Source organism: Anopheles coluzzii, chromosome 2 (assembly GCF_943734685.1).
Source record: "Anopheles coluzzii chromosome 2, AcolN3, whole genome shotgun sequence".
In the NCBI taxonomy this organism is placed as follows: domain Eukaryota; kingdom Metazoa; phylum Arthropoda; class Insecta; order Diptera; family Culicidae; genus Anopheles; species Anopheles coluzzii.
In genome coordinates this window covers 28555640-28580241 of record NC_064670.1, presented here as the reverse complement: position 1 = coordinate 28580241, position 24602 = coordinate 28555640, and the positions used below count along the sequence as shown (strand labels likewise).

The following is a 24602-nucleotide window of genomic DNA, read 5'->3' as shown; positions in this document are numbered from 1 at the left end:
GTTTCGATCAATAAAACGATTTAATTTCTTCCCTTCTGCCGAAAGACTTATCGTGTTGGAGTCGATAAGAAAGTGCCACCGGGGAGTAGCTTTGCAAGAAGCGCTACACCCATGAATAATTTAATTATTGTGTCAAGCCCAAAATCAACAGCACCAGTCACAGCAAAGCAAAAACCCGTCCATCGACAAGATGTTCCGATCGATTAACTTCAATTACATCAATTAATCCGTTTACCATTACAGCATTTTGATCGAACATTGTCATCCCAGCCGATTATCACCTTATCCTGTCCGTATCTGTGAGTGTCGTGTCATGCCAGTCATGTCATATGCATGCAGCAGCACATCCACACTTACCGGCAAAGATTGGCACGAATGACAACAGCGCTGGTGATATCCATGTATTTAATAACATTATCGCTACAACTCGCTTCGTCATACTTATGGGATACTTAAGTGGTTTCACTATGGCGTAATATCTGCAAAAATAGAAAAAAAATAGCGAGAATCCAATCAATCGGGGAATAGAGCTACTGTCGGAACGTGGAATTTGATCTGGTATAAGCTTGCTTCCAAGATTTTTATTTCTATAATTGAAAGTGATAAAAGGATTGCACAACGGAAATTCACCAGAAATGACTTTTGTGTCAAAAAAAAAACAAAAGGTTTCCATAAGTATCTACTTACCTATCCACTGAAATACAGCAAAGATGAAGTATACTGGCTGTGGAGAAGTAGACATCTAGGCTGTTCCACACGTCACACATGAACGACCCAAATTTCCAGCTAAACGCGCACAAAAAATAAAGTGCAAAACACATTTTCCAATCATTATGGCTTCAAAATACTTCGTATCATTGTCCACTCAATACAGGATGGCCCAGGCAACGCCTCCGCTTGCCTCCGTGCACTTGATCGACCAACGAAGACGAATTTTGCTAATCAAAATTCCAATAAAACACACCTCAAAATGGGCTTTCCCAGACCCGACGCTCAATTCACACGATCGCACTTACCTTCCCGTTATTTGTACGCTAAAGTTGAATGTCATGGCCATCATCGCCACCATGATGTCAGCCATGGCGAGCGATACGACGAAATAGTTTGTGATAACCCTGCGAAACAGAGCGAAAAACCGGCGATTAAGACATTGTACCCGGGCGGAACGGTTTTAGTCGAGTTCGGCATTAGTTGGCACATTTCTACGCTTTCATAATCTCCCTCCCCCTGACGCATTAGCACGCCCGAACAGCGTTATTACGTTCGAACCGGATGGACCGGAATATGCGCACCCCGCTTGTGCTTCCTTTGTTTTTCGTTGGAGACCTTACCTTAGCTTCCTATGGCGCTTAACCGAGATGATGACGAGCAGATTGCCGAAGATGGCAGCGACGATGATGAACATCATGATGGAAGCCTTCAGCACCAGCAGCACCACGTCGATCCATTCGCCACCACCGGCGTCGATCCCCCCGTCGACGATCGATTCGTTCGCCCCGACCGTCTCGATCGTGCCGCCGATGGGTGCGGTGGACGAGAAGCCCTGCAACATTATGCTGCTGCCGGACGCATCGAACACGGACAGCGTGTCCCCGCCGGCGGTGGCGCTCTCGAGCCCCCCGGTGCCTGCCACTGACGCCGCCGATGCCGCCGCCAGTGCGCCAGCGTCTCCCCGGTCGCGCACACTGTGGTTGTAGAGGACGGTCCCGTCGGCGAGCCCGAACGTGGAGGCGAGCAGGGCAGCGGCCGACTGCAGGTGCGAGGATGACGATGAGGATGAGACCATGTAGTTCGTCGTGTCATCGTTGGAAGGATTCATCATACAGTTAACGGGACGCTACGCAGCACAGGACCCGTGTCGCAGTTCCGGGTCGGGTTCGGCGACTTCACTTGTCTCACTTGCTACTCCACTTGTTCGCTGCTGGCCCACACTTGCTTCTGTTGTCGTACAAAAGAATATCCCTGTCTCCCTATCTCTCTCGCTCTATTTCTTTCTCACTCTCTTACACACACTTTTTATCACTCACGGTAGCTCTCCAACGCAAAGGTATTCCATTTGATTGACAGTGGCAGCGAACCGCTCGCTTTGAACGCCGCTCAGTGACACTTCATCTTTGATTTGATGATCATTAATTTTCTGCTACTTCTATGTACACTCGTACACATCTTGAGCGATATGGCTGGAATGGTTTGCAATAGCCTGGCGGTAATGTTGAATGCAGACTGCGCTCCTGGAATGAAAAGCAAATACAAAGAGTGTGTCAAACCTTTTTCGTCAAGCAAAGAGCATGCATAATCAATTTACGATAATGAACTTTGCAGTTTGTAAGTGGATCGTTTGAGCAGAAGATGTTAATAGCTTGCGTGAATTGCATATCACCTTTCATAACATTCTATTCGATGCTAAACATTCAGGAATTGTACAATATACTTCATTAGGAAAAAAGAGAGTAAAATTACTTAACTAAACATAAAAAATGAATCCACCCGACTGCGAATATTTCAGAAGCAATGTACCCATGCCAGTGTTTCAATGCAAAGCATTTTGTGATCTCACATCTTTGTACACTTTATCTCATCTATTATTGAACGCTTCTCCAATATATTCCGATAAGCGCCTTTATCCAACCGGTGCTTGAAACGACGATAAAGTTCGCCTGTCTCCTGTTTTATCAGCAGACATGTGTCAATTGCACCGTAAAGAAGGCTGGAAACTGCACTGTGATCATCAAGAATGCACTTTTGTGTAATAAAATTACTTGCTCGCAAAGGTACATCTTGACGCTCGCAGCTCGCTATATCGTTGCAGGTGAATGATATACATGTCTCCCCGGGGCACTTCCTTCGGTGGACGACACTGCTGACCCCGTTCCAATGGCCTGAAGCGGAACAGAACGGGCAGTGTACACAGGTGGTAGCCACAAGACATCCGCTTTGAAGTGACACGCTCTTTATCAAAACATTGCACCTGACGTACGTCAGATGTGGACCCGGAAGACTGTGTGGGAGCGCCACATGAAAGTAAGTACAATGCAGAGGCTGGGATTCCGAGGTGGAGGAAAAGTAAGCAATCGACAAAACAAAACCCGCATGAGTGAAATAGGTCAAACAGTGTGTTTGAAGGATGGTATGTTTATTGTTTAGAAAAAAAGGGAAATAAATAGAAGGAAAAAAGGAAAACTATCCTTCAGAAATGGGAAGATAATGTACTGGTTTTATTCTTCATGTAAATACGGATTTGTTTGTGATACGCTAATGTATACAAAGTGACTAAAATAAATACGAATTGATAAATGTCGTTCTTTAATCATTTATCAGAGTGGCAAGCATGTTTCTATGCGCATTTTCATAAGCCATTTGATGACATGATTCACAATCTAGTGCATGGTGCTTAGCGTTGCAAGGGTAGCAAATAATTGCAACATCAATCGTACCATTTCGTCCCTTCAATTCAAAGCCACTCGAGCTAATTCACCCCAAGATTGACCAAAAAACGGTGAGTTGAAACGGTGCACGGACCCGACGAGCGTATCGACGGCCCTTAAGCGCCGAGAACGGGAAATTACGGAAAATTCCCTCACCGAACAGGAGCGGGGGATGACGGTGCACAGCAGCATAATGAATACGCTTGTACATAATGCACGTCTCACTTTGCGGCAGCATCATTGTAGGCGGGGTTGATGCTGCCGCTTCGAACGAGATGCCGGCACGGACAACGCTACCGTATGATTTGCAATGCAGATAATCGCAATAATTTTAGCGTGCCAGGGAGAGGGATGCTTCTGCCTTCTCTTGACCTGTTTTCTGCTCCCCTAGCCTTTCGTTTCCTTTATCGTCCACTCTTTTCAGGCCACACGCCCGTCGTTTTGTTCTGCGTGCATACACTCACCTGCCAAGAACTCATTCACAGGAAGGAAGCAGAGCGCATTCATGGCGCTGTACTAAGACAGTGACAAACGGTAACTAGCCTGAACCATACTAATGATGAGTCTCTCTTTCTCTTTCATTCGCTGTATCTCTCTCTGTCTCTCACGCTCAATGTCATCTTTTTACTCCTTGTTTGCTCCCTCTCCGTGCTAGGTACAGCTCGAGGTCATGGCATGGTCATGTTTGTGCCATGTTTGTTCGCTCCTGGTGTATCTACGATTATTTCTTTTTCTTTCTTAATACACCGTTCGCGTAAAGTGTCTGCGTCGGTGAAAACTGGCAGGGAAACTTGCTCACTGTGGAGAGCTCGCGAAACTCTATAGCTGAAGAGGAACACACACCCGCAGATCATCCTGCATCCGGGTCACTAACCAGAGTGGATGGTGTGTGTGTGTGTGCGCTCTTCAAGCACGTATGGTATCGCTATGGAATGAAATTTTAATAAAGATAGTTATCCTACCGGGAGCCTTCGCTTTCACGCCACAGCAAAATACCCCGGGAAACGATTTACATTGAATGCAGTGCTCAGTGCGGTAGGGTGAGCGCAGTGTACAGCTGCCTTTTGTCTTGTGCTTATGGCCGCTTTTCTCCGAAGATCATAGCAGTGGGAAAGCTGCTTATGTCTGTGCCAAGCATGACGTTACTTGCAATTGCTGGTAAGCTGTCTGTGTATGGGTAGTTTTTTATATCACTTTCGTGTTAATCATTATCATTTTATTGAAATAATACAAGAACAATATGTAAGTTGTACGAGGAATCAAGCGCAATCAGCAATAGAAGGGCCTTTCTCTGGCCCCAAACGTAACGGATGAAAATGGAATCGTTAATTAAGTGGTTCGTGGAGTAATGCAAAGATCGACCCAGCTTACTTTTGAATGAGTGGGAAATGACGGAAAAAGGCCAACGCTATCGTTGATTGTTAAGTATAAAAAAGCTGCTTGGAAAAATGGAATCGTTTCGCGATGGTTTGCGTTCATTTCCATGTTTCTTTTGTCTATGTTCAGTCTCACTCATTAAATTAAACACTTTTAATGAATTTGCACTAAGCTTGGAATACAATGCTATGAATTGTAAAGAAATTCTTAACGTTCAAATGTTTGTTCTCTTTGTGAACGATTAATGAGGCATGCTTAGAACAACCAATAACACCAACTGTCATCTTTGCACCTGGTGCCTGAAACAAATGCCAGTCACATACGCACTCTGTTCGGTCAACTGCTGTTACCAAAACACATCATCATCGGGCAAGCACACTCTTTCGATTGTTTGAGCAAGAAACTACGAAACCAACAGCTAGCAAGCAGCGAAAACGTAGACAGAATTCTTTGTGCGGTTCGCTCCCAAAGATGAGTGGAAGGAAAATGCCTTAGGAAACAAAATGCTACGTGCAGACGACGGACGACGTAATGGAAACGACACCAAAAGATGAAGAAAATGTGTTTGTGTCACCTGGAAGCGGAGCGTGCTGTTCGTACGTGCCGAATAGGCCAACAGCAGTGACATCGACCAGCTGCATGTCCCGGGAGACGGTGAACTGAAGACGGTTAAAAATGAGCGAACATTTCTATTGTACGACTGTACGTAAGGCTTAATTTCATTGCAGCAGCAAGACAGGCTTAGGAATGAAAGAATGTGCTCTGCCAGCGAAAAACAAACACTACGTGTGATAAAAGAACACCTATTTTCATCAGATTATCAAATATTATTAATAACATCTGAACAAATGTACGTTGCAAGCGAAAAACTACAATTGCTAGTTAATGAAATTTGCAGATAAAACACTTTTATACCAAATTCGAGACCGAGTCTTTGATCCGAAAGCTTGTGAAACACCAGGCGTCTCCATTTTAATTAGGCGTTAAGTAGAAGACCTGCAATTTATTGGATGTTTCCTTACCAACATAAAAACGGAAGAATTCCCACGATGAAAACAAACGCACGTTTGAATACAAGGAAAGTGAGCATGGATCAACATATCACCATTAGTAGCTCACAATTCAAATGCTAATTTCAACACTCGATTATATTTTGTTACTTTACTTTACGTTAATGGTGCAATTAAAAACCAAACATCACCGGACGACCTGTCTCACAGTGCAAACGTTCCCACACGAAATTTCGGTAACTTCATTCATATCCCTGCCCGCGGTTTCCACATCTGCTACTATACCGATCGCGTAATAACCATCTGGTCGTGTTCACACCATATTCAATCAGCCAAAGGCACTGTGTGGTGTAGCAGCAGCAGCAGCAGCACTACCACCACCACCACCAGCTGTGTAAATATCAGTGCTTCTAGCGAATAGAAACGTTCCGTTAGAAGATTTCATTCATTCACCATAATCACCCCTGGTGTTGCCGTGGGGCCGGCTCCCACGAAGGGTTCACCGTACTACTCTGCTGTGCTGACGACGGAATATGGCGACGTCTCTGGTCGTTAGGTATTCGTCTGCCTTCACCATTACAACCGTCCCCGTGCACCTTTTGTCAAACACAAAATCAACTTGTCAGTAAAGTGCCGATGACATACGCTAAACACTGATCACCAACCAAAACACACTCACTACCACCATCGTCTCCTTGACTCGATTGCGCACAAACCATCTCTCGCACACTAAAGCTAGACACAATGTGGTGGAGTTCGTTTTTCTTTTTGTTTGTTAAAATTAGAAACCAATTTCTAACCACTCCCTCACAATCGCACCCACCACGAATTGTGAATGGTGAGGAAAGGGAGCGAAATGGGAGCACATCCGGGAGCCACTGGGGATTGGATGTCGATGCGGTGCTTAACAGGGACACTAAAAATATCGAAGCCAAAAATCGATGTCAAACCAGTGTCGTGTATCAGCCGGCCAGCGTTCCGTTTAGCATGAAACGAAAATTTCAAAATGCCACAACAACAAAGTGTGTGCGGGCTCAACTCGTTCGCGTTCTACAACACGAGGGTTTTGCTGTTGTTTGATTTGTTTTGCTTTTCTAGCTCGATTTGCTCGCTACCGACCTCAATTTGTTCCGTTGGTCTGTGGAACGTTGCTTGTGCAAAGGCGAGTAGAAGCAAAATAAAAACAACGGAAGATATGCAAACGAAACAAAACCGCTGCTCTATTCATTCGACCTTCCCTAGAAAGGCACCCGGTAAGGCGGGCACACATTCGGGGATAGAAAAGTCAACCAAGCGTCACAAGAACCAAACAGCAAAACCGACGCAGCAAATTTGAAACACCGGACAAGGCCTTTAGAGCGTTATCCTCGGCGAGTGACGAACATTGGCACGTTGGCGAGGGAAAGTATTGCTTTGTATTTTAGCTTCTGCTTTGACACCTTGACATTACGGTCTCATTTGCAACGGGAAGGAACCGGTGAGCTGTTTTCACAATATGGACCGAGCGGTCAGTTTTCGATCCGTTTTAGTGCCATCTTTACGGCGTGCGTGTTAACATTCCCATTCCGAAAAAATGTGAAATAAATCATCGAAACTACGCGAAATATGCACAACGCTGTGCGGGGCGCGTGTGGCAAACGTGGGCAGAGCGAAGAGTCGTGAAAAATGCGGCAAGGTGAGTGTGATGTCACAATGTGGGGGTGCGCTCATCGTGGGGGTGCGTGCCGTAGGCAGAAGCGTTTTCTTTTCTTTCGCTTCTGCCTTTGATCAGTTCATGTCAGAAAATCCGTTCCGATTTGCGTTGGAGGTTGAAGGAAAGTTGCACAAATACCAGCTGTCGATAAAAGCTGACTGAATGTGTTTGATATTGGGTGCAAATTGGGGTTTTTTACTATCCTGCTCTGCACAGTTCTGCCAAATACTTTCGTATTCACATGCTTTTGTCTGACAGTTCATTTCCAATATAAACTTCATTTTCATATCCTTGTTTTTTAAAATTATTCACAATCAAAGACAACAAACACTCAAACACACTTGGGCAATGCCCCCCGCAGCACAAACTCTAACTCAAACATTCCACCCAACCCGAGCCCTTCCGGTTTTGTACAATGCTGAAGCTACACTTGAATCCGTCCATATTTACCAGTAAGTGCCCTCCGCACGTAAACAAGCTAACCGCAAAACCAATTGTACCGGATTGAAATTTCAAATACACATGCTGAAAGGATTCAAGGGAACTCATTCCAACTTCCGCTTGCTGGCCGCACGCCCGCCAAGAAGAAGTCCTGCATGTCGATTCGATAATCAAAAGTAGATAGGATGATGGATTTTGCAAATAGGTCCTCCCTCACTCCCCCCCCCCCCCTCCTCGTTGCCATCGTAACACGTGCGGTTGTCTCTTTACGGAACTTTTCAACAAGTTTCCAATTGCCATATGTTTTCCCTTTTTTGTTGTTGTGCCAGTACCTGTGTGTTCACTCTCATCCACGATGCTCTGGCTGGCCGAGACGATCACACGTCCCGGTCGTACGGGTGCAAATTGAATCCCGGACAGGCGTTGACGGTGGGCCGACCACTCGAAATGGCCGTGCACTCGATGTTCCCTTAGTATTGTGACGGTTCTGGATGGATTGCGAGGGCACGTGTGCCTGTGTGGCTGTGTGCTCCTCGGTGGCTTTTTATTGGCTTTTACCAAACTCCGGCCGTACGAGAGGCACTGTTTGTGTTCGGTTGATTCTAGAAGGCGAATTCGTCCATACAAAAATCGTTCGTGATTGAGGTAGAACGGTGAAATGCTTTTTTTTACTAGTACCACATAAACCAACAGTGCAGGCAAGGCAAATCTCTTCAATGGCTTTGCAAAGCGGAAGTAAAGGAGATAAAAGAGCTGAACAGTGTACCGGCTTTTGTTTGGTTACTTTCGCCGCTGAATAAATCGATAGTGGTTTAAATTTACCACCACGTATTTTGAATGCTTTTTTGTTCTCAACTTACCAAATCATTCTGGTTGATTTGTGAGTATGGTAACATTTTGTACATTTTATTTAAAAAATGATTTTGCATGCCACATTTCTGTACTTAAATGTGTTGCTCTTCAAGTTTATTTTTATATTTTAATATCTTATATTTCATACAGTTTATTTTGTACAAGAAATGAACGATTGATTCGACGGTAATTGACCGTCAATTGTAGCTCACGTGAGTACACATAATGTTTTCACCATACCGACGCCTTTTCCTTCCCAAGCGTCTCCTTCCCTTCCCTTAATACCAACCATTCTTCTCAATGCCGCTCAAGTTCAATGTGCTTGATCTATTCTTATTGACCACGATCGATGAAAACTTGAAAAATGTTGCTATTTTTAAGCCATCACACACACACACTCGTACACTCACCAATGGGATGAAATGTGTGCGCGAGAGGGTAGCAGCGTGAGCGCGATCTCGTCAGCGCTAGCCGCAGTCGAAGCTGTGGATTGATTTTCCGCTCGACTCAAGTGTAAGATCACTCATCACGTGAGCATTCTTGCGGGCACATACACAGATCCGCTCGCCAATCCGGTAGACAGCCACGAAAATAGAGATAGGATTGGATAGCCGGTGCAAAATATTGACACGATCGACGTCATTCTCAATCATTGCCACAAGAATGGGAAAACGTTTTAGTTCGAGCTATACTTCCCATCCTCTATGCTTTGCTCCTCTGTCTCCCGTTCTGGTTTTGCAAGCTTGCAAAGCGAGTTGCTTGCGTGGGAAAACAAGCCCACTCACCGGCCACCATACGAACCCACCGACCGAATGGAACGACTGACACTTGACGAGGTAACGAGCTGACCCGGGGTGTACGGGTTTCTACGTTCGATGAGGGGGGCGAGCCGTAAACGATTTAACCACAATTGACGCCAGTGGGACAACCGAAAAGCACATGTGTAGATGTGTGCGTGTTGAACGGACTGCACATCGCTGCACAGTGAAAGAAGAAGGATAAGAACCACGTTTACACTCTCAGCGCCATGGTCATGCTAAATCGAACGGTACTACGCCCTTGAAAGCTCTGCTCGTGTCCCCTCTCTTGTGCTCAGCTGGCAGTGACGGATTTTATTCTATTTGTCATCGTGATTGAACGTAATTTATTTGGGAGGACACTCGATCGTATGCGCCACTCAGCAGCCACGGGGTTTGGATGTGTGCGAACAACATGATGGTTTCTTTCCACCAGCGAAGATGAATGGGAAATTGATTGTTAATAGCTAATGCGAGGAGGAGTGTTAGCTTCGGCTATCGGCAGAAGTGATAGAAATGGTTGATAAAACACACTCACAATGAAATATAACTTAGCTCTTTGAATGAGGATTTTAAAGTATTTTTGTTTTAAAGTTAATAAATTCATTGAAATTGTGACTCAAAATCAGAATTCTCGTGTAGCAGCATTCAAAATACTTCAGTACTTAATGTTACATTGCAGTGAAATTGATAGTACGTTTTGAGCCCTTGTTTGCATACTCGCCTATCAAGCGAGCAGCATCAAACAAACCAAAACAAACACAAACACCTTTCCAAGCTGTTTACGGAACTGATTATCTACCGCACTGTATTGTAAAGTAAATAATTTACATCTCTCATACACCCTTCCTGTAGTGCTTTCTACAGCCACCAGCCAAAAGCAGTACAGCATCATGGTACGACTGAATATTTCATCTGCAAGCGATCCGCAACATAATGCACGCCTACTGGCTGCCTGCAGTCTTCAGTTGCTTGTCGAGCTTTAATTACATTCCACCGTGGGCGGGGAAGCAGTTTGTCTCCAGCAAGCCGCACCCGTTCCGCTGCTCATTCAAAAGCATCGGGAAATCGATAGTAATCGACCTCAATCACACCTGCTACTGGTATATACTACAGGCCCACTGGCAGCGAGCAAGACGATGACGACGGCCCGAAAGCAACGCACCACACGCTAGGATAGCGTAAATGAGGCTCAAGTAGTACACCACACTTTTCCGTGGCTAGTACGAAAGGATAGGAGAGGCATTTTGTAAGGCATTCGGTAGGATTGAGAGTGTAGAGTACCTTTCCCTAGCTATTGACGCTCTCTATCTCTCTCTCTGTCTGCGGTCTGCCTGTCTCGAGGGGAGTAGTTTGCAAAGTTCGTACATTTCCCAAGCTGGCATTATGGGCACATAAATCGTCCAAACAAAAGGCATCCGAATCGAGCGTGAATGAACCTAACCGAAAGAGAAAGAGAAAGAGAGAGAGAGAGAGAGAGATGCTGCAGATCTCGTTCATCCGGAAAAGTGATGGGAAATGGATTTCCTTTATTCGCTCTGGTACAGAGATCGTGGGAGATTTAGGTTTGCAACCACTAGCGCTTCGTTCATAGCTACTGGCACGTTGAGGTGGTCGCAGCACTGGATGCCACAAGGCACTCCAGGGCCCCATCCCAATAAATCAATAATCGATTCGCACCCGTACCATCTGCGTGCATCTTGCAAGGAGTCAGTTACCGACTTGCGGCACGATATGGGCAAACTTCGATTGCCAAGAGTTGCACCAGCTGCATCTACCCAACTCTTGCATGCGGTGCTGACGTAGCAGCTTCAGGAACCTGACTTTTCACAGCCGAAAAATCAAAATGCAGGCACGTAGCAGGGAAGCTGGAATTACAGGCCATCGATCAGGTGCTTTGGCGTGTTGGCTCGGAAAGCAATTTTCGACGCACACACATAAACTCTCATTCTCAGAATTTGTTGCACCGTCTGCCAAACATGGGTAAACCTGTCGAAGGGTAAAGTTTATTGTAGTTTACATTGTAATTTAATTACCGCCAGTAGCAAGCTTCAAGTGATTCTTCCATTTTTTTTGCTTTGGAAAGCAATTCAGAGTAATGAGTTACGGTACGGAAATTTTGTACATCATAGTAGAGGACGGTAGAAATTCAACGCTAAGCGCCATCAAGGCATCTTCCAAAACCACAAAATTTACCAATTTGAAGGCAATGCAACAACATTCCAATAAATCATTACTTTCATTTGCCGAGAGAACTCGGTAAGCTGATTTTAGTCCACAAAATTCCATCTCACTCCACACACGCTTCCCACAATCTCACACATACACACACATATCGGGTGGCAATGCAACGATCGATGAAATTGCAATTGATTCCTCATCAAACAACATCCATCATGCCGGGGCATGCCGTTTGGAGAATCCCGCTCTACAGGATCGATTAGCCTAGCGGCGGAAGGTTAATGGGCGAATAAATTCATCAACCGTCCAATGCGCCAGTTGTCCACGTTTTCACTCGATCCTCGTGCACACCCCGTTATCGCAGCTGGAATTCGTGAAAGCCGTATGCAATCTCACCAGCCGAGTGTGTGTGTGGGTGTTCCTTCCGCGCAGGGCAAGATTTATTGTGCAATAAATATCCACCGGTGCGCGCCTGCAGTGCCCGCAGACGCGGTGTGGGAAAAAACTGCTCCCCGAGCAAGCAAAGGATTGTGGTTGGAAAAATAATAATGTAAAACCACGAACCAAATTCGTCGGAAACCGGGGCAAAATGCAATCATTTCCATGACATTCGCCGGTGCGCTGCGCACAGGTCGAACTCAGGTACGTCATCGTCAACTGCTGCAACTCGCAGGTGCAAACGGGAGTCGTTTCTGTAACTGTTTTCTCCCTGGACGTGGATTGAGGTGGACCAGACGATCAGACGGTAGGCAAAAAAGCAGAAAATTCATCGCCTCTTGCATGTGACGATTGGTCGCATGAGAGTCATCAAATAGGTGTTTCATTGAGCTTTTAATGATCCCTTTGCAATCATTACTCCGCGGTTCCGCGGTTGTAAGTGTGGATGTTTGAGACCATTAAAATTGCTATAAATGTTGTTGTGTCTTTTAAAACAGTTATTTTATGCTAATTTATTTATAACATTTTTATTTTAAAGTACTATGTTATTTTCAAAATGAATTCGTTTCTAGCTAAGACGATTATTTATCATATTTTGCAAGAAAAAAGTCTACACACAAGGTGTCAGTATCGCTCTCTGTGTAAACAACAGCTGCATCCTGCCCGTCACTGCACATAAATCCCAAAGTGAAAGCATCCGCCAAATCGGTGACATGTACCAACAGCTCCGTTTGTGAAATATTTTCGCTGACTGGTGTGCATGTACCTGTCATTTACACTCCACCTACTCCAAACTGTTTAATAAACAATTAAGCAATAAATGACAAAACTTTTGTTTGTTCAAAATTTAATCTCCCTGCTCATCCCCCTCCACCAACCTTGCACGTCTGCTTTAACCTTTGAAGAGTGTTAATAATTTCATCGGCGGTTTAGCAGTAATGCGGCCAGCCCGCCCGTTAACACGTGTGACCAACTGCACCCGGGTCGACTTTTCGATCAAGCGCGACATGGCAAAAGTTCTCCATATCACAAATCACGCCCGAGCGTGGCGTAACATTTTCCAACCGACCCCGACTGCTGACCAGAAGTCGCCCATTTATCATGTGCCGCGGCTGAGTGTGAGTGTTTGTGAAAATGAAAAGTAAACAAACCCTACACCCTGAGCTATACAGGCGCGGGCAGCGTGGGAGCAAGCAAGGGACACACTGGTTCCCCTGGAACGTACAAATGAAGATGGAAAAGTGAAGCAAGCGCTGATGTTCTCTCAGCGCACACCATCACCATCAAACAACGGTTGGACCCCATCGTTCTCCTAACACGCCAGACGCAAACAGGGCGCAGAGGATGACGGTAGAAAAGACGGCAGGATAATTACTGTTGAAATATATCCACTTATGCTGATAATCCGCCATGATGGTCACCGGTGGGAGTCGTTTCGGGTCGCCCGGCTGCACAGCGCAACCTTCTCAATTCTCGATGTCGATGTGTGTCGTCGTCCGTAGGCGCTTTTCCTCCTCACCCTTTCTACCACCCCGATTGGCCCCTTCCACACAATCAAGGGTAAGGTTTGCACTTGCTGCACGGTGGCCGGTGTGGCCCCGGCGTCGAACGGATGCTATGCGCGAAGGTGATAAATTTGTCGCATGTTTAACATTCACGCCGGCCGGTCGGTGGTACGGGCACGCGGCCTGGCCCCACCGTCCGCACGCCTCGAAGCATTTTATTTTTGGCCACTGCGGGACATCTATTTTTGCACCAGAAACGTGCACGACGACAAATATCGTCATCTTTCCCCTGCTGCGCTGTATTCGGTCAGCACACCACACCGGGCACCCTTTGGCATCACACCGCACCGTATTCAATGCGTTCATTCTGTCATCGTACTGCCACCGCTCACGCCCGCTTCCGCAGCCTTTCGATCGCCCACTCGGAGAGCAAAATCCGTTGCAGCAAAATGCGGTCGCCACTATGTAGCAACGGGTCGACAACAAACGATACCGGTTCGTTGCGCGGCGCTGTAGTCGATTTTTCCGCTCACGATCAAAAGATTTTCAGTGGGGAAACTTTTGTCCCGTCGTATTAACTGCTTTGTTTAACGTGCGGGAGGGGGATTAACATTTTGCCAAGACCGCAGGTTACCAAACACCTTCCCAAGGTGGCGTAAGGAAAGGTGGAAATAAGAGGCAGAGAGAGAGAGAGCGAGAGAAAGGGAAGAGCATTAACATTTATCCCACTTTCATAACTAGCGCGACTGCGGGCGCACGATTGTTGCTGATCCATTAATTCTGGCGCACGTCTGACAGCGACAGATGTTGTGCTGCATCCGAACGATCGTTTGGCTCTCTATTTGTGCTACCGTAGAGTGGGATAGAACTTTGGCCGCGTGTATAACAACGACAGGTGATACCTAGCGTTAAGCTCATTTTGTTCTAGTTTATTACAATGCAAAATCGTTTTGCTGACCAGCACATTTGTTGTGGGTTTAAGTATGTTATTCTTTTCTCTTCTATGGCTGTTTGAGAATGATTTTTGAACATTGTACATACATATAGAAAATTATATATGTAATTATTTAAAACACTAATATGAATTGAGGTTTGCAAATGTGTTTCGTTGCTGAAAATTGTATTTTTCAATCTTAAAATGTCTACCGTACGTGGGTCCCATATGGGTCCCTTTTTCAGTGCAGTAATAAAACTTCTTGCTTTTCCAATTCGCTCACTGTCCCAACTGCCACGTATCCGAACATACGCTAAACAACGGAAACCCATTTACTGACGGGAAATCATTTCCGCCTGCCGTTTTGAACGGAAAGAAGAAACACTCATAAAAAACGCATTACCAAGAAACTGATTGGTTGACTATCGAAATTTTGTCCAAACTCTTTGCAGCAATTTCAACCCCATCACGCGCAACTCAATCGTGTGGAAATACGCTTGAAGCTGTACGTCGGCGGGAGGAAAAACAGTAAAAAGTAACGGGTGCACTCTTTCGCAAAATGATTCGCTGCGTGCGTCCGTGTGGTGAGCAGAGGTTTGATAATTGTTTATTGCCACCAATTGTGCCATTCCGAGCGATTCGGTTCATTCTGCTCGAGTACCCTATTATCGCAGTGTTATTGTTCGAGATTGTAATCAAATTGATAGTGCAGGAAACTTCGGCAGACATTCCTTCTTGAAATTGGACAATTGGTTGGGATAACAATATCAAACTCTTTTCAATATGTGAAACAATACTTATGTTCGATTCATACAGTACATCCTAACCCAATCCAAACAGTTGGGCTAAATTAAAAAAATTGACCTAATATAATTTAAATTTACTTATCTTAACTGTCTTTCATCAGTTATTGAAAGTAATTCATATATTTATGAATTCTCATACAATTGAATGATCATAGTTTTAAAAATGCAAGCAAAAAGACAATCGCTTCAAACACAATTACCCGGGCGATGCTCAAACGTTATCTTCACAGTTTATTCTACTTAAAAAGCAAACAAACTGTACACAAATGTCATAGCTTTAAATCTTTACTCCATGCTTTTGCTAGCACAAAACAGTCACGGAACCAGGCCAGCAGGTTTTGCAGCCAACAAACGAAAGCTTATTAATTTAACTTTCCACAAGCTGGGACCGTACGCTCATCCGTCTATCGCACTTTTGTGCTGTTGCGTTCGTCATCCCTGTTCACTGCTGCGCCGCACTGGTGCACTTTTCTCCAACACTCGTCGGTTAAATAATTACAACGTTCCCATTATTCATAATGGAATTTTAGATTTTCACTCACATTTTCCACCCGCTCATGTTCCCTTTGTCGTCAACAATCGTGTCGCGAAGTTGGCGCGAAACAGGAAGTCTGAGCTGAGGCTCCCAGTCTGATTCACACTGAAAGGGATGCTTCGGCCATGGCATGAACAATGACACCAACAAAAAGCGAATGAGAGATGGAATTACTGTGTGCAGGTTGCAGTAGCCGGTTTCATAAGGGAAAAAAAAGAATCAAATGTGTCGTACATCCATTACGAGCTTAATTTGTCGAATTCTGGCATACGTAGAGAGTGAAGTGGTAAGAAAATTAAATTAACCGGGCTTTCAGAGCTGACGGTTGAATTATTGACTATGGTTTCTTATTTCACACTATGGACACACTTGAAAGTGTCATGAAAACGAAGCATTGAATAGGAGTTTTATTGGAGGTCCAGCATTTACGACGAATCTCTGATTCCTTGTTCTGCGTTTTTTCACTATTTCTTTGAGTTCCCTTGGCTTGCAATAAAAATTATGGTTTATTTTCCTGCACATTGCTTCACATTTATTGTTCGCATTTTTTTTATAATAATATTGCTCATACTACCCAGAATGGGTGTTACAGTTGCTCTTTTGCTCAAAAATCTAGTCTCAACTGCACGTTGTCTAGCTGTAGAGTGATGAAGAGACATAATGTGTATGAACGGCTGAGGAAAAAGAAAAGAGCACTGCGAACTTCCCTATGTGTGCTGATGCGGTTACAGTTGCTTACAGAACTACATCAAGAAAGCCGGAAGAAGCTACAATCGTTGGCCTTTCTTAAGGGCGTTGGTGCAGTGGCAAGATGGAGGTTGAATTAATTTATGACTTTTGCTCCCCGTCAGTAAGTGGCTTCAGTTTGGTGGGCGCACAGACTGGGATGCAAACCTCTTGAGTCTTGCAAGGGATCTGACAGGGACTGATTAGAAAGTTTTCGGACGAACGAAACAATCGGCAACGAATGCAGCGAAAACTGTTCGTTTAACTTTTGCTCGGTTGCGTTGGTCGCACGGCAAACACACACTAAAATGACTAACTTTCTTGCGCAGTCAACAAGAAAGTCGGTGGAATACGTTGAAGTCAACACAAAACCTTGCGGAAGTATGACACAGAAGGGAATAATTGTTTACATTTGACTGTATGCAATGTTAATACTCCAAGCACTTTATCAATTATGATATCATTTTCGTTAGCATCACATACTAACAGCCATTTTGTATATGATTATTAAAGTAAGAGATTAAAGTAACCATTTCCCACCAACTATTATTGGATGAGCTTCCCCAACATGAGCATGATAGTAACGTCAATAGAGCTGATCAAGAAACGACAGGAAACCGTACTAGTTTTGACCGTGGAACCTTTCCTGCGGGCTACCACCGGCTTGTGGTTGTGGTTGTAGGATGTCCATTCTCGCTCACTTCCTTCGTTACTGCTGCATGCTGTCCAAGTAGTACAGGAGTGATAGAAATAGCACGGATCCCTTCCGATAAGCTCGCTTCCCACACTATACCATCCGACGAACATAGTACAGTGTGGTTCGTTTTTCCTAGCCACCAGGAAAGGTACACCAGCTCCAACAAAGAAAAGAAACATGGGAAAGAGAGCATCCATTGCATTAAGGTAAATTACTTAATTCGATCATTCCGGGATCGGGATGGCCGTACGAGCTGGGTAAAACTACACAGGCCGGAGCACAAGATAAGAAGGTGGCTAAAAGGCGGCTGTCCGATGTTCGTGTGCTACACCGATACGGTTTCTGTGCGGGAAGTTTTCCTCCATTCTGTGGTTACTATCCCTGCTATTGATCTTTTTCGAATATGAAAGATGAACACTGCACTCCGACCCGGACACATCTTTAGCGAGGTGAAACTCTTGGCTATGTTCAGTCGCCTTGCCCTTCTCACCATCGTGAGCTTTACAAAAGCATCTCTGTCCTCTTTTGCTTGCTGGAAACCACATCAGTTTCACAGTTCAGGGTGGATGGGAAGTCTAAGAAGCTCTTCCATTTGCCAGCCTCTTGCAATGGTAATGGGCTTAGAAATCTGTTCCTTCTCAGTTTCCTTATCAGTTATTTATGGAAAGCTTTCGAATCCGCCCCGCAACCAGAGGACAACTTTCATATCGATCGAGTTTTTCTTCCTCTCGCACAGTATTTCACATTGAAAAAAGTGCTTCAATTGTTTCATGCGCTCCCGATAATCCTTTCTTATGGACTCACTATTCAGCACTACGAGAATTTGTATTTTTCGACATTCAGTGTACGTATTACATGAAGAATAAAATAATACTGCTATATTGGAATTTGGGCCCGAGCTATTGATTTAATGTCGAACATCAACTGCAAAATCAAGACGATGTGAATAAAAGAAAATGTATAATTAAAGCATTTAATTTTAGCAATAAGTCACAATTCAATTCAAACGATTGCGTCAACTTACATGAATGGATACAAATAAAAGTCATACAATGCCTCCTTCCTTCCACAGAAACATTAAATTGAACGAGTAAATCATTATAAAACACATACCACCGTAAAACTCGCTCAATCACATTCGGAACCAACACGGGTTTTATTGGTCTGCTGCCGTGCCCAGTTCCAGCCGCAAGGATTCGCCGTTTGCTCTGTACGCGTGAAATAATGCTTTAAAATTACACTTTAAAACCACACATTACACGGGTAGTTAACTCGTGTTCGTGTTGAGCAACGTACCGACCGTTCCAGGACGGAGCAAACTACAGACGCCTTCGATCCTCCCCGCTCTCGGTTGTTTCGCAAATAACGGGAGGATTTTCCGGAACATCTAATTACCACAAATCGTGCAATGCCCGTGGCTGCATCCACGGTTCCTTTTCCCGGCGTACGTTCTTTACAGTCACGTAAGCAGTGAGGATTAATTCGTACGTTTTAAACAAAATCTCGCAATACATATGTGTATGTATTTAAGATGAAAACGACAAAAAAGAGGATTATAGGTTTCGAAAAATAGATGAAAATCGCTTGTGCAAAAGGGACATTCATCTTTGACGAACTCTTAACCGTTAAGCGAAATTTCAATTGTAAAACTAAGCTAGATTAACTTCAACCCCATTTGGAAGCCCATTTTTCTGCCTCAAGAAAACCTCATGTGAATTTTATGCTTCTATCTTTATAGATTTTATTTTTGCTGTAAATCGGATTGGATTATTTATACAAAATCTCGTAGCAAGTGTTTCGGCTAATGAGACCCAATATAAACATCCTTATACCTCTTCCTTTTAGAGTGTATACAATACAACATCACTTTTCAACCGAGGGGAATTATTAGAAAATATTCAAAAATAAAAAAATGGCAAACCACTGTTGCTGTCTTTCTTTCACATTGTTTCAGCTCAAACCTAACTTTGAAATTCGTGCAATCATCTAGCACGAGCCACCTTGAACCGCTCGGTACGTGCCCGGCCAAGCATACTGGCCCAACATTCTAGTCTCCTCTTTCCACTCCACTCCCCCACGGGAAGCTCTGCCAATGTCACAAAAGCGCACGCACACACACACACACACACAGGCTTCTTGTTAATATGTTTCCTCACCCGTAACTGCGCAAACATTGGAACACTTCGAGTCAATTTGTGCTGGCGCCGGTCCGGAACTTCGGCGATAAGCTTAGTTATTTTTCATTTTCTCAATAGCACAAATTATGACGAAACGAGAGGGAAGTAAGTACCAGAGGTACGGAAGGAAACTTCAACCTTTAGTTCCGTGCCAGGTGCCCGATGCCGGTGCGGAGCAGGTGCACCCCGGCAGGACGACAAAGAGCACACAAAAGACGCTGGGCACGAATGAATTCTTTGCCGACTCGTCCACGGAACACGCGTCTAATCTGCTTTCCGTCCGTTATCTACAACACATCCCTCTCGAGACATTTATCCAACATTCTATTCAAACCCACGCCCCAGACGGCTTGTTCCCGGGGATCCCGGGGCACATATACGTACACACGAGCGTTCAATAAGCCGGACGCAAGACAAACGGAAACCAACAGCACCAGCATCACACCCAAGTGTTCCCCAAGTGGTTCCGATGTGGGATTGTGTCACGTAAGCCTCCGGGCGCTCGCTCCGCCGCCTGCAGATGATGAGCGTGTTCGCCCTGCAGGAGCCAACTGGAGGGGGCCCTGGGTTGGTTCCCGTTCTAGCCGTCTTGCCCGGCTCCCACTGGGAGTTGTTTCATGTTCGGCTCACGAGCAAGCTTTTCCAATTTTCTGCCACTTCGGCAGGACAGGCGCGCAGACGAAAAGACAGCAGGGCTAAGAACATCAGCATCAAGCAGAAGCAAAAGAAGCAACGCTAGACGCTGCGAACGGGGACCGAATAATATCAACATATGACGCGTGTGGCTACGATTCAGCCCCGTCTCGAGCCACCTGCATGGGCTTTGTTCTTTTCGGTGCGACCCAAGGCACGCAATGTTGAACAACAAAAGCATTCACCACGAACGGGTGGGGTGCGTGCGGTGGTCCGTGTGCTGCTGTACTGTGGGAGGATGTATCAAATTTCCGGACCGGCAAGCTTCATCGACGCACCACTCGGTGACGCTTATTACATCCTGCTGCGCGTGTTGGCTGCGATGAAGTGACCACTTGTGAGGCGGTGAATGAGCGCTCCCTTCAAGAGGGCAGTCGGTGGGTGGGTCGGGCCGGCCAGGCCACGATGCGACCGAGTGCCATTTGTCATTGTCAGGTCAGTGAAGTCGAACAGTTTGATGGAGGATCGGTGAAGAGGTGTTTGACTCACGCACGACCAGAATGACAACAGCAGTAGCAGCAGCAGCAGCAGTAACGACAACAACAAAAGGTGTAAAAACTCACCTCGAGTCACCGGTTTGGGTCGATTGGACGATGGTAGGGACGTGGAAAATGCTGCAATGAACAAGAGAGAACACGGAAGAGAAAGCATGAAATGAAGAGATGAAAAATGGGAAATGGCTAAGTGGAGTGTACGAAAATGCTGCACGCTCTTCAGGAAATTTATTTAAAATATAAATAATTGGATCGATTTACACACCGCCTCACCATTCCAGTTTCTCTCCGTAGCTGTCGAACGCTAAGGCGCTCTAGGCGCAGTGTCATCCACATCAATCTTGATAGATGAGTGATGAATTGAGTGTAAACAAATTATCGTCTCACGGCAAGAAACGACCCAGAACAGGCGCAAAAAGTTTGCTAAGCCAACAACGCCGACCATGCCACATACACAAGACACGACACTACACACGGTGACCTATCGGGTGGAAGGCGAACCCGCCGAGCGATGGCGGTATTTATTAAGAAAATCACGCCACCGGATCGATGACACGGTCGAGGGCACGTTAAGACGGTAATGAAACAATTTATCGTCCATGAGCGCTCTGGCGGTGGAGGTGTAAAAAGAGCGATTGCTCACCGTGAAGTAACTTCCCAAATTCCTCCGCACTGTCGCGACGTGACTCTTCTAAGCCGCTTTGCTTGATGGCTCAAACATCATCACCATCTGTGAATGAGGGGAGGAAGGTGTGTAAAAGAGGCCGGGGGCAAAGTGAGGGTGGTTCAAGCAGATGCAGGAAAAACAAAAAGTAAGAAAAAACACAACTCTCTCGCTACTTCTTTCTGTGCAGAGAGAATGAGCAGCGGGTAAAGTGTTATAAATAACAAAGGCTTCCGAAATGTGCCGGCAAAATGGAGGCAGCACATGTCCCCTCTTCCACCAACCAAGAGCTTCAACCGCCATGGTGGAAACCGAGTGCACACAGCAAGAAATATGTCGCCCCGTTTTATCTTCATTTCGCGTGCAAAATCACACGAACGGAGATAAATGTCCAATTTTCAGCCCGTCTGAGATGGATGCGCGTGACTTTGGAAGTTTTTGTTTTTTGTGTTGGTAACAGCGAATCCCAAGCAGGTGGCGTGTTGAGCAGTTGACGTGGAAATTCCATCATACGATTGCACCGATCCAATCGTAACGGCCGGTCCAGAAAAGGATGGCTACTTCGGGGCAGGGATGGTGGAGGATTGAATAGGAAAATAGCACCATTTTTTACAGCGCTTTGCCGGGTTGCGGACCGACCGGTCGTTTGTTTTGCTCCCAACAACCAGAACTAACGCGATTCGCAGACCACCTGCTGCTGCTGTGCTGAGGTCGGATGGAGCAGTTCGTTAGTGTGGCTCATTTTTTATTTATCCTTCATTCGCACCGGTGACCCATTTTCTCCACTGTCACGTTCTTTCAATTTTCATGTGTCTATCAATTTTTGAGAAAAAATGTGGCATCCAAAGCTGCCAACAATACGATGTATTTGAAACAAAATTGATATATAGCTGTGTACATCGTTGAAGGATGCACACGTAATAATAATACAAAATGTTAATCGAAATAATCTGCGGGTGCTAATGTATTAAACATAATAGCTTTTCTAAGTAGTACCTACTGAAACAATGAACACACATAGCCGAATTTTAACGGTTGGAATGGTCTTAAAAAATAAACGATCATAATATAGACTTTCCCACTCATTAACTTGAACAATATCATCGCCATAATCATCATAATTGCCACTGATACAGACAACATTCCCTCCTCCCCGGTAGGAATTATTAATGCCAAGCTATTTGAAACCGAACCGCACCGAACACCACACACGCTTTACTATTTCAAACTGTTCAGCGCCGAATGCTACGCCCCAGCACCCGGGGCATACTAAGATTTGGCACAGCCGCGTGCGGAACAATGACGTACAAAGTCGCTGGTAGCGAGTGATAAACATAATGCGACCATAATCGTCGAATCGCGACGTGATTACTACACAACCGGTGAACAAAACCCGTGCCGTTCCTTGCCGCCGACGTACCGGGCCGGAAGAGAGCATGAATCAGCCTAATTACTGCATTAAAAGCGCGACGTGACAATCAAATTAGCTCGCGATCCGATGTGCGATCCGTGCGTTCCGATGGGGATCGGCTGTTGGTGGGATGGGATGGGGCGAGGTGTGAACTCGAACGGACACAATCCGTGCGATAATTATTCGCGCAAAGTGACAGGCGAGGCCTTTTGGGTGGGCTGTGTTGGTAAATTAAATTTGACAGCGAACACGATTGCGAACTATCACTCAAAACCGTCCGGGGCATGGAAACGGACGCGATCAGAGCCGCGATGAACTGTTTGCCTGATTGAGCTCACACTTTTGCCATCTGCTTCGTGCCGGTGTGCGTATAGTAGAACGGGGGTAGGACTTTACTAACGCCAATCCCATTGTTGCCCGCAGAGTCAAAACAAAAAACAAAGACAATATAAAAGCTATTACCCTGGTGAGCGGAATTAATCGGTTACCGATTTTCTCGCGAAAGGCACAAAAAACAAATGCCTGAACCGAAACCGAAGCTACAAATCCGCCGCTCGAAAGACTCGTACTCGCTCTTGCGTTGGGTTTTTATTTATGTTTTACTGCATCCCACACAAATCGACCGATTTTGATCGGGCTTTCCGCAGTACCGTATTACAAAGTTTGATCACTTTCTAATCCCGTTTACTTCGACGCAACTTTTCGATTTACCAACAGTCTACGAACGGTGTTGGTTCTCCCCCTCTTTGCGACGCTGATCGGGTTTTCTCGGAAAGCCTAATGCCTGCTATTTCTGTGCTGTGTCTTTTTCGCGCCACGGTTGTTGCAATGCGTAATCGTCCCAGTGGATACAAAACAATACAAAAGTAAATAACAGACACACACATACACAACTTCCATCTTCCAGCCCGGACCATCATTCGTCGTTACTGCCTGAACGGGCCCAGCAAATCTATGACGATAGCACCACCGATTTGAATTGCTCCATTTTTCCCACAAACTTTACACCGTTCGATCGACCAGTGCGACGATGAGTTTGGCTGTTTGTTAAAAAGATACAGCAAAGAAAAGTTAACAAATCTTTCTTATCGTGCATGGGAAAATCTTTTTCTTTAGGTGAATTTTTGTTTCATCCCATTTGCCTGTTAGATTTCTTTGAGCCAAAAACAAAGGGAAGCCGAAGATGATGGCTAGGGTGGCTTTAGGGCAGAACATAAAAATAAAGCGTTATTTCTGTTTTCATTACTTTCGACCGACACCTCCCGGAATCGGATCGACAGGGAATTCATTTTTCGTTCCAGTAATTCACAAAATATGGGAGGAGTTGATTCGCAGCAAAAAATGCACAGATTGAGTCTGTTTGGATTTGAATTTATCGTACATTTTGTTTAGGAGAATTTGCTGCTTGGGTCATATTTTGACAGCTCAGTGAGGGATACAGTTCCGATCCGCACGGAATGATCGATTCCGCGGTGACGCTCATCACTATCAATTTTTTGTAAGGAGAAGACAGATGCTTCGTGAACTCGAGACAAGAAAGTCGTACTTGTGCGCAACACTTAAACACCACGGATTTTGTTCAGCCCTTTTTTCTTTAACTTCACTAAAACTTGTAATTTTGTAACACAACGTAGGAATAAAAATAAAAACTAGCAAACGTAATCAAACCCGTCTAAACATATGGTGCTTCGTGACACAGGATTGTGATTGTGATCGTTTAGCGTGGTTTTCGATTTGTTGTTTGGA

At 45.2% G+C, this 24602-nt stretch overlaps 1 protein-coding gene across 5 annotated transcripts in view; it reads right to left on the bottom strand.

Annotated features, from left to right (window-relative positions):
* The window catches only part of LOC120948871 (octopamine receptor beta-2R), an 89118-nt gene that overhangs the window by 8010 nt on the left and 56506 nt on the right, over window positions 1–24602 (bottom strand). For 3 of the 5 annotated variants that reach the window (XM_040365668.2, XM_040365669.2, XM_040365670.2), the window contains 5 exons: window positions 20851–20901; window positions 1332–2231; window positions 1017–1115; window positions 688–786; window positions 358–479 (listed from right to left, as the gene is read on the bottom strand). In XM_040365668.2, coding sequence (XP_040221602.2) covers window positions 358–479; window positions 688–786; window positions 1017–1115; window positions 1332–1822 — 811 coding nt within the window. In that variant the 5' untranslated portion in view covers window positions 1823–2231; window positions 20851–20901. The remainder of the gene's footprint in view (window positions 1–357; window positions 480–687; window positions 787–1016; window positions 1116–1331; window positions 2232–20850; window positions 20902–24602) is intronic. The other 2 variants (XM_040365671.2, XM_040365673.2) reach the window with 1 other exon arrangement.